The sequence below is a fragment of the Rhyacophila brunnea genome, unplaced genomic scaffold (assembly GCF_057557595.1).
Source record: "Rhyacophila brunnea isolate RB1 unplaced genomic scaffold, BYU_Rbru_1.0 scaffold_5, whole genome shotgun sequence".
Lineage (NCBI taxonomy): Eukaryota > Metazoa > Arthropoda > Insecta > Trichoptera > Rhyacophilidae > Rhyacophila > Rhyacophila brunnea.
In genome coordinates this window covers 47748211-47759452 of record NW_028233170.1, presented here as the reverse complement: position 1 = coordinate 47759452, position 11242 = coordinate 47748211, and the positions used below count along the sequence as shown (strand labels likewise).

General features: G+C 32.2%; 2 protein-coding genes across 2 annotated transcripts in view; one reads left to right on the top strand and one right to left on the bottom strand.

The window, feature by feature from the left end:
• Positions 1-2049: 2049 nt before the first annotated feature.
• Positions 2050-5580, bottom strand: LOC147066507 (oligosaccharyltransferase complex subunit ostc-A). The gene is made up of 2 exons (XM_085955228.1): positions 5359-5580; positions 2050-2691 (listed from the first exon to the last, which is right to left on the bottom strand). Exons 1-2 carry the CDS (start codon positions 5495-5497, stop codon positions 2381-2383), a joined length of 450 nt encoding a protein of 149 aa, XP_085811354.1. The 5' UTR covers positions 5498-5580; the 3' UTR covers positions 2050-2380.
• A 274-nt stretch (positions 5581-5854) lies between these two features.
• The window catches only part of LOC147066505 (SUN domain-containing ossification factor-like), an 86278-nt gene continuing 80890 nt past the window's right edge, over positions 5855-11242 (top strand). Inside the window, exons 1-2 of the mRNA XM_085955827.1 lie at positions 5855-6042; positions 6133-6396. Coding sequence (XP_085811953.1) covers positions 5984-6042; positions 6133-6396 — 323 coding nt within the window. The 5' untranslated portion in view covers positions 5855-5983. The remainder of the gene's footprint in view (positions 6043-6132; positions 6397-11242) is intronic.

Genomic DNA, 11242 nt, shown 5'->3' with positions numbered 1-11242 from the left:
CTGGTTATATTGAGTTCTTCTTTGAATAAGTATTTTAATGGGGGAACAAGTGGTGGCCGACCTCGCCCAAACACTGACAGGGTTTGAACGTCGTCGTTATAAGAATATTTTATGGAGAATGTGTCCTGGTCTGACACGCTCATACCGATTTCTCAGAGCATATGGACATATGGACACTAGGCGCCTCCAAGAATCCCTGTCGCTTGCCAGTATTCTTGCATTGTTCCAGGTCAAACCAGCATCCCGTAGCTCTGTCGTATACACTTTATAGATCCGGTTGGCTTAAAGAACGGGCAAGCCAGGTTGAAATTCTGGTCCAACGTTGCCTCTTCACTCTCAGCGTGATGAGAGGCCACTTAGTGCGATCTTTTATCTCCTCGTTGCTCATAAAGTCATACCACTGCACACCCAGTATCTGTCGCAAACATCTGTTTTCTAAGTTCAGTACACGGTTGCTCTGAGCCTTCGTAAGGTGCCATGATTCGCTAAAGCAGCACCGTCAGAATGCAAGCGTCAAATAGGCGGCATTAAATTTGGTTCTTAACTCATACACTGCATATGGTATCACTATTTTTATTTTGTTGGGATTGAGCTGCTCTGAAAATGTTTATGTTTATACAACGGATAAAAAAATAGATTCAAACTCACCTCTGAATTGGTTTTGACACATTTCCACCATTAATTTACTTCTACAGATCATTTTATGAACGAATTCTATCACTTTACAATGAGAGAAAATTGATACGTCAAACGTTTTGTAAGAAATAAATGACTAACTTCACTACTACAGAATAACTACTACAAGGAAAACTGTCACTTGGTCATTTTTTATTGTAAAAGATTACAAAAAGAAATGACCATGTGTCTAATAGTCAATTTTGCTTGGCAAAAAATGTGCCTTAATGCAGATAGTCATTTTGATAAATTCGAGATAGTATGTTTCCAGGCTGAAATTCAGTTGGTCATTTTTTCCAGACAACCATTATGTTAGTAAGATGTCAAATAGTCAATAAAACCAATTTCGTAAAAAATGCACTTGGTCACTTTCTCTTGTATGACGACGATATTTTCAGTTTAAGAAATTTGGCTCTCAAAAGAAATCTCAATCGTTGTACTTTTGATATTTGGCTCTGTTGACTAATGAGTTTGCCGACCACTGTCGTAGTCCAATGCGTAAAACACTGGTTTCTCATCCTGGGGCTCCGTGTTCGATTCCGGTGAGGTCAAAATATATTTTTGTGATTTTTCTCAAAGCCAGGGTGTTTCTGTGACTATTTCACTGCATTACTATACTAGGTACCTACTGTAATTTGATCTCATTGGTTGTTGTAGTGTTATAAAGAAATGATAGTAATTTAGACGGTATTAAATTACTCAATCAATACGACTGCTACAATGGGTGGTTGGAACAGATTATTAGAGATATAATAATATGAATGTATGTAAGCAACGTTCCCTCTAATTTTTCTATTGTCTGTGCGGATCATCAACACATCTGAGCAGTGGCGTAACTAGGGATGGTGTCACCCGGTGCGGTAAATTCCCCCCCCCCCCCACAAACACACACATACAATTTTTCATTACGGAAGCTCCGTCTGATGTTTACATCAGTTCTGTAATTCAACATTCTTTTAACATAACATAATTTTAAATTCTGTAAATTTATTTTATTGTCACTATAAAAGTTTTTTACGGCTGAAAATGCTATTGGTAAGTAACACAATTTTATTATTCCCGCAAAAATAGTCTTGTAATTCATCCCGTACCTATCGATATTTGACATACAAAATTATCATTTTTTGCACAGATATTATATTCGTACTTTCATCAACAATTAATTAATGTATGAAACCAAGACTTCCTTATTTCATCAAAAAATATTTTTTAATGACTGCATTAATACATTCGAGCAAAACTAAAATCTGGCAAAGGAAACTTTTTTTTACAATATTTTTGTGTGAGGACTGTGCGGGGGATGAATACATGTGTGCGGACACATTTTGGTAGGTGTGCTCGCGCACCTTACAGGGAACATTGTATAACACAAAAAATGTTTCAAATGCAACACATTTATTTGAGTAAGTATATTTCTTTTTACAAAAGAGTAGTAAATAAAGTTTGGCGACATCTTTCAAGTGATGTTAACAAATCAATTGGTGATTTAAAAAAATGACATAGTCTGAGTATAAACTAAAAATTATGTATTAATATTGCAATTACGCACCACACAATACCTCGTTCTATTCGCAGTTTTTGTTTAGACTCAAACCTTTGAAAATAACTTACAATAGTGTACTTATTACATACTGAAGCTTTAAAAGTAAATTGTGACATGAACATGCATATAAAACTTTCATTTAAGAATTAACAAATGAAATATCTAAGCCTGTAAATACCCAGGCAACTTCATACGCATAAATATCCACGTTGTGAAGAATGAAACTAGAATACAGAGGAAGCCCACGGATATTAAGAGTATTCTATTCAGCTTAGGGGTGGACGGGTTATGAGTTCTATCCAGGATGATGAAGCCTAACCCTCCCATGGAGAATAAGAAACTGGAAGCCAGTCCTTCCATGATGTACTGGCCATTGACTCGGTTCGGCATGAAGGCAACGGGTCTCGAATGTCCATGTTCATCTGTTGTCGATCCTACGCTAGGAGGTTCTACGATGACATCAAATATTATTCCTGTAAAAAAAAAAGAATTAACAGTCAATAAGAAACACTTCCAATCCCTTGCAACATCAAGTGTATCTAATACAGCATCATTCTGCATTAGTTACATGTAACGATATAAAATATTCATGAGTGTTTTTATCGAAGAGAATAATAGTCTAAAATTTTCGATCACCAAGAAGCAGAAGATGTAATTGAGTGGCTATATCTTGAATTTCTAAGCTAGTTTGTTTCTGTTAAGTAACGGATTGAGGCAGATTTGACAGATACCATAAGTGTATCTGTATCTGTGGCGAAGGGTGGAGGTGGGCTGTTAAGATCCGCTATAAATGGTGCACACTTTGGCAGTCATAATATGTATTTGTTTTCATTGAAATAAGACTACAATTTACAGATGGTGTTGGTTAGATTTTAAAACTCAATTAAACCCTGCAAAACCAAACCATAATAGATAATAGTGAAAAAATACTCGTCTGTCTATAAATTATTTAAAGTAACGCAATGAAATCATACCTACATAACTTTGGATATTTTATAGACAGAATAATATTTTTTATCTATTGGTTAATGAATTCAAAAAAATGAACAGACAATTAATATGTGTAATATGTATTATTAATCCAACGAAAACAAATAAGTGTGCACAATTTTGTCATGTCGCCCAAAATATACCAAAACTATTATGTTTTATACAAGAAACTCTCATTAATTTATTAACATAAAATATAACAAAGGTACCTAATAGAAATGAAATAAAAAAAACATAAGTATTTTTTAAATAAATTTTCGTCTTATTTCTTGCAAATTCGTCAATTATTTTGGCAGTGTCAATTCGGTTTTAAATTTCTTTCTCTATATAAAATGGCCATACTATTTAATCTTTCTTCTCCCATAGTAGGTACTTCTCAAATAATTTTTTACATGCTTTAAAACAGAAAACGATCTATCACCTGACGCAAGACATTTCTTTGTTGGCCCGATGTCTGGTGTGATTTTAATAGTGTCCTTGTTTTCTCTAAGAAATATTGAAAAACGGTCAAATTCATCTTCAAAAGTACAAACATCAATGTCCTCTTTGTAATTATCCATCAACTTTTTTATCACATTCTTTTTTTCTTCCATTGATAGATTCCGATCAAAAAATATTCGAAAAGGCTCTATAACTATTTCATATGTTTGTGTTCTTTGCGATAGTTCTGCCTTGGTCTTATCACATAATATGACATAAAATGAATTTACTTTGAAATCTTCTCTAGTTGTAAATTCATATCCGACTTCTTTATTTTCATCAATAAACATTTTTCTTTTTTGTTGTCTGCGAGTTTGTCTATATTCATCGTTCAAGGATAATCCTGATAAATCAGTTGCCTGTTTTTCAACTTTTTCATATTCTTCTCGGAAATTATTGATGAAATTTTCTATGACTTCAGTAGGATAGATCCTTTCAATAGTTCGCATTCCACTGTTTAGTAGCGAGACCATAATAAAGTAAATGATGAACTGCACCCATCACAGAGATTATCAAAAAATGATCAGAAATTATCAAAATACGTCTCTAAGACAATTCTTTAAAGACACTCCAAGATCTCGGGGCCCCACGCGACCGCTTAGTCCGCTTACCGCTAGACCCGCCTCTACGTATGACTAACAAATTTTAATGTGCACATTTTATGACGGATCTTAACAGCCTACCTCCACCATTTGCTACTGATCCATATAAATAGTAACCCACACAATGTCTTTGCCTTTTCTCAATGGCACCTCCACCGTGATACTACTCATTTTTTTACCAAAAGAAACCCCCATAGATTCATATTTCAAGGCGTTCCTGAAGATACCTAGCGGTATAGCATAAAATCAATAACCTTCTAGCAATTTATGAATGTATTGAAAATGATATAGATGTATAAGTATGTCTGTAAAAAGACTAATTAATAGAATTCGTATTTTGTCTACATACCTATTCTGGAGTCGAACATTTGGTAAACATAATAGGATAGTCATATCAAAAAAAAAAGAAAAAAGCCCCAAATTTCACATTTTTAAATGTTAATTGTGTTTGAATAATAAACCTGATTCTACCAGTCGAAGACAGACGCAAGTGTAGCGATGGCCAATGGCGAAATTTAATTAATACTGTCGTTTCTGTGGCAGTGGTATTTTGACACCTAAAACAACATGATTATTGTTTAATTACTGGCTGCTTTCCAAGTATTTTTTTGATGATATAGAGTAGGTAGGTAATGTATATTTACAAGTATTTAAAGTAATATGTAAATCTGGGACTGTCTATTCAGCACCAAATTCAGATAAAGCTTCTCTGATAGGATGAACTGGACATGAAATATTATGATTTATTTTATGTTCAAATAACATAGGTATATTGTGGTGGGCACTTGTTTTAATATGCACAACGATTATTCATATTTTTATTTAAACAAATGCGCATGAACTCCTGTAGAAGAAAATCGAGATTATTCCACTGACATTGGAAAAGAATCGTCAGACATACGTAGCAAGTACAAACTATTAAAATTTTATTAGACAAGGCTGAGGCTAGTCACATTTAATTAACAGTTATCATTGAATTAATGAAATGGTACAGTTTTAACCGAAGACGTGTCGATGTGATTGGAGATACAAAGTTAAGATTAAAAAATACCGGTATGATAAACTAACCTCCTGTCACTAAGAAGTATGATACCAAGACGAAAGAGAACATCGCCATGGCCGATGGTTGTTGAAGCCATGAAGGCTTTTTAATTTTGATATTTGGTATTTCCAGCACATTATAAGGTACTGCATATAATGATTCCATGACTGGTAGTACAATTATTTTTCGTAAATTTAAATTGTTTACGTTCCGACGTGTCCTATCGATAATACCCAGTGCTAGTGTTCACAGCATAAAAAAACTATCTTTGATTTCGATTAAATAATAGACAATAAAAGTAAAGTTATAAAATAAACAAACCTACCTACGCAATAATAAATATCAATGAAATAAATCTATTTTAAGGTTTTGATACACTACAGGCAAAATAATAAAAACATCGAAATTATAATAGTATGTTTAAAACTTATTAATAAGATATTTTTATTTTTATTTTGGGTTTACCGTTATTGTGCAAAAAATTTTGGAACGGGACATTTTGTGATCTGGCAATTTAATAGCACAACAAGAATGAAGTACACGTCAGTTGTAGTTTTTCGCGTATTTTATGTCCGAAGTATTTCGTCTGGGATTTTTTGAGTTTGTTTACTAAAAAATGGTATTGAAGTGGTCGATAAAATCGTCATTAACATGAAGCCTGAACTGAAATCTATCTACAAATGGCTTATGTTAACCACAGTTCTGTCAAGGTATAAAACAAAACCGTATTATAACTATAGTATATTTTAACCCTATGTGTGTATGTTGTGTCAAATGTAAATGACTTTTTGCTTTTTCAGTTGTGCTTTATTTATCCTGGTGGCTTCGGAGGCCGCTTTGCCGTCAGAAAATAACATCAATATTACCGCTGATGAATCATTTGAGGTGAATTCCTCTATTGATGATTTAGAAACAGCCGACCGTGACAGTAATTATTTGAAAATCGACGATTCTCCTGTTAGTGATGTGAGTCCAGGAGAACCAGACACGAAAACGAGTTCACCAAGCAGCCAAGAATTTATTTTTGCTGAAGCATTATCACAGAATTCGGCTATATCTAGTGGGTGAGTCAAAACATCATTCTTATTTCTGTCTATATAATATAAAATATGATTAGGTTGATGTTGATTCTGGATTCTCTGTTCCATTTTCAAACGAATCTACAATAGAGTACAATAGGTATTCATCGTTCAAGTATTCCTACATAGGTATGTGTTTAGTTATTTAAAATAACCCTATAGTAGGTAAGAAGTTGTAACTTGAATGTAGCAATATTGTGCAATAACATTAATAATTTATCTCCACATATCTAAATATTTTTCGACAAGATCAGTATGTGTAATTTACTTATCACACTGGCAATTCACTTCGTTTTTACAATCAATATGTATACCTACCATGGGATGTGTGCAATATTATCCCTTTTTTCAGTCCTATCACCACTTCCTATGTATTAAGTATAATTAAGTAATAGTAAATAATCATAAAATAAATCTCTTGCATTAAGAAGCTTCTAATGCTATTCTTAGATGGTGTGAATATCTAAATTTTAAAGTATGCGCTATCTGGAATAATATGTTTAGCGTTGAGTCCATTTAGTTTTTGAAATATTTTCAGTATGGTAAATGATCTTTCTCCCTTTGCTATACTGACGGGTATGGTTAAAAAAATCATTAGTCTATAATTAATCGGTGTATTGACGACAACAACTATCTTGGATGATTGTGTCTTCTATCCGTAAGACATGGTCTGGGTGACAACAGTGGGATCGTTGTACAACATGTGTAGTTAGTGGTTGTACCTTCTTCGTTATGTGCTATCTTCATCACATACAGCTACGAAAACCATTCTTAATTTCAAAGATATCCAACTTTCCACGATAAGCCCAAGTACTCTGGTCCATAAATATATCAGTATAGTCCATTAAAAAAAACTTCTTGGCTAATGTGGTGGTTTTGTAGAGTGATTTGTGATTGCAGATAAGTATCTGAATTTAATTCGGAATATATTGTTTTAAAATAATAGGCTTAGATTATAGAAAAATATGATAGGTATATTATTAGTATATTATAATCCCTATATATAATTACTCTAAAAGTCTAAAATATCTTGGATTACGCATGAATTTCTTATTTAAACTCCGATTTGTTGATTTTTAAAAACTATCCAATACCATCTGCAATAATTCGAGGGCTTAGTGTCAAACAACACTATCTACAAAAGTGCAACTTTACAGGAGAGCCAAAAATCGTTATTTTAGATTTTTGTAACTCAACAAGGGAAATGTTTATTTAAAACCTAATGTTAATATTTTATAATTTATTGTGTATTGTACATTTATCTTGCTTATGATGATGTTAAAATTTATAGGGATAGTTTAAAAAAATATGAAAACAAGGGTAACTTATGTAGTTAGTGTTAAACTTTACTGGCGATTTAATAAGAAATTAGAAAAGATTGACATAACATTGTTTGACTATCATGTAGCCATAAATGTAAAATAACGTTATCTCAAAAAAAAAAAAAAACACTTTTTTGTAGATAGCGTTGTCTGACTTTAAGCACTCGAATTGCAATAATACAAATTATTTGTATTATTAGTTCAATAAATACAAATAAGTATGAATGACAAAGTTTAGTGTTCTCTCTTCGCCACTACAATATGCCAACTATTTAAAAATATGTATAGGTAAATCATTCTACAGTGGCACCGAATGCTATTTTCGTGTGTATTGGTATTCTTTGCTACAATGCATGTTTCAATGCTCACAATCGTTACCAATATAACTGTGAATTGCTTTTACCATACCAACGGTGCCACTGTGGAGTGATTTACCTATTGCTATGATGTGTATAAATTACAGTTTCCTGTTTTAAAGATGATTTTGTTCTAGTATGCCTTGATAATATAGGTAAACATTTATAGTGTAATTTTTAGACTGCTGGTTGCCTTCCACTAGACAGGCAGATAGCCACGAAGCGAGATTAGAGAGGGGGGGTAGTATGGTTAATACCGACAAGCAATTCTTACACGATCAGGTTCCTGTAAAATGAGATCTTAAAATTGAAGAGAAACAAATCACATACAATATTGTACTGTTATACACATTAAATTTAATTACATACCGGCACAGGGGTACTTAGAGTATTATGGCACATTCCTCCTTGAGCTCCGACAAAAAATGGCATGGTAATCTAGATTTTTTAAATATTTAACGTCAGTAAATATTTTGAAAGCATTAAGCTCAGACTGTTGAATCTCGAAAGTCAGGTAGCCAACCTCATATACAGTTTTAATTTTTACCCATTTGGCTTAGGACTTTCTGACAGTATTCCTTTGCACTATGTATTTACAAAACAGCGAAAAATATTTTTTTTTTAAATCAATTATTTGGTGAAATTAAACCCAAACACAATACAAATCACATGCCTTGATGATGTATTATCGTTTTGGTAACAATAGGAATATAGCAACTTTGCATAAATTGCTTCAATTAAAATCGTCCAAATCAAAACATTTCTGTTGAATATTGGCCTCATTAAAAATTTGCGGTCAACACAATTTATTTTATCTAGCAAAATGCTTACTCAATAAATAAATTGATGGCCTGACAATTGAATATTAATCTATTTGAGGCCTGGGCAAAATCTTTTGATCGAGTGAATGCTATCGATGATGTCATGAGCATTGGGCGAGCTTGAAATGAATTCAAACCAACGTGAAGATGGTCAGCAACCAAAATATTAATAATTCTAACTGGAAGAAACCTAATGGAATTTTTCATGATAATATATTGTCACATGCCGGTTTGCCGCTTCTGCGCCTTTATTCCAATGTATCCACCGTGAGTGGAAAGTATTGCGCCTAGATTTTAGGTAATTACCTAAATAACCAAGGTAATAACAATTCGATAATCCTGGCGTGATGCATTTCAATTGTATGGGGTATATTGGATTATAGACACTGAATAGTTTAAGAGTTTTCCAGTTTTGCGTACTTAATTAATGAAATGGTGTTCGTGAATGTGTACGATATTTACCTGAAGCCGTGAATGATGACTTTCTCTGTTTACCATATTAACTCATCCTTGTCTTTTAAGACACCTGAGGCCCACTGTGTGATAAGCTTGAAGTTTTTGTAATCTTTCATTTATATTGTTATTATCCATCCATGTTTCCAATTCAATAATAATATGTATGAACTTTCGTCCTGTATCTCTCATGCGTCTCTTATACCTACCACCTCTTTGAAGCGTTCCTGCTTTATTAATGGTATGGTATTATGATGTGACATCATTCATGTCAGTACTGTTCAGTGTAACTAAAATTAATTAAAAAATAACATCTCTCAATCAATTTCTCACTTTTAAAAGTAATGATGTCATAGATTCCTTGCCAAATAATTTTTGCAAGGGGCTAAATTCAACAGACTTCATACACATTGCTCCGTTTGCTTGACATATTTTGCATAAATTGGGTCACTGTTTTTTTATTATTAAAATTGGTATTCATAACATGCTAGCAGTTGCACAATACGAATATACAAAGTGTGTGTTATACTCAATTAAATTTTGTCTTGGACATGCACAGATTAAAATGAGCATGACAAGTATTCACAATCACAATGATGTAATTATTTTTATAACAGTTTCATCTCATCTCAATTGTCCGATGTTTTTCTTAGTTCTAATGACAATATTGACATAGATTCACTCTATGAATATGTAATAATTTCTATCTGAATCCGGGACATGAATATTTGCAACATAAGTGACGTAGAGTGAATGGTTAGCAATCAAACTTTGAAAATAAACGTTAATATCTGTATCTGAGAACCCGTGTATTAAAATTTTCAGACACTGCATTATTGTATTTAATTCAGATACAGATGTGATTTCAGATTAAAATGGATACAAATTACCGCTCGCTGAAATCCTGGATGAAGAATGTGTCACCCGGTCTCAGTGGTATTCTGCCATCTGTTATTTGAATAAATTTCCACAGTCATATTGTATATATACAGTTACAGAGACAAAATATACTCCGAATAATTAGAAATAAATTATATGTTACATTGATTTACCATATAGGACAGTGATGGCGAACCTATGGCACTCGAGATGATTTTGCATGGCACACGAATGTTTTATTTTGAAGAGAAAAAAATTACCTACAATAATTTAAAAAAAAATACAAAAATGTTGTATAAAAAATATCAGGTAAATAAATGCAATACTCTTCGAGAATAATCATTACTTTTATTTCTTTTATTTTGTTAACTGTCAATTCATGGTGGAACTGCATTGTATTGTTGTTTTTAACGCATTTTTTTTGTAGTACTTATTCCACTTTTAATCAAGAGATTAGTACCGGTTTCGTCCGCCTCAGAGGGACATTTTCAACTGAATACATTTTTTTTTTAAACAATATTTATCAAACAAAATCCAAAGCGATAGAAATAATATAACAATAGGTACATAAATAATTATCCGTCCAATAATACCTTCCCAATAACAGATTAATTTAAAACTAATGAGGTTGGACATTAATATTTCATACTACGTCAGGGGCATTAAACAAATTATTTTAAATATTAACAAACCACAAAATATGAAACAATCTACACTTACAATAACATTAATATCAACAAATAATTATGATTAGTCAAAATTTACAATAAAAATTTATAAAAAACAATAAAATAAACAATATTATCAATTGAAATGAGATCGAATACAAAAACAAATACAACCAAAATATGAGTCAAAATTAAATAAAAATTAAAATAATAAATAATGTACAATATATAAAGTTATGTTATAATAATCCCAAATATTAAATAGGGTATAATAATGGAGAAGACACAAAACATAATTGATCATTTAACAAATTAGAATTGGGCAAAAATTT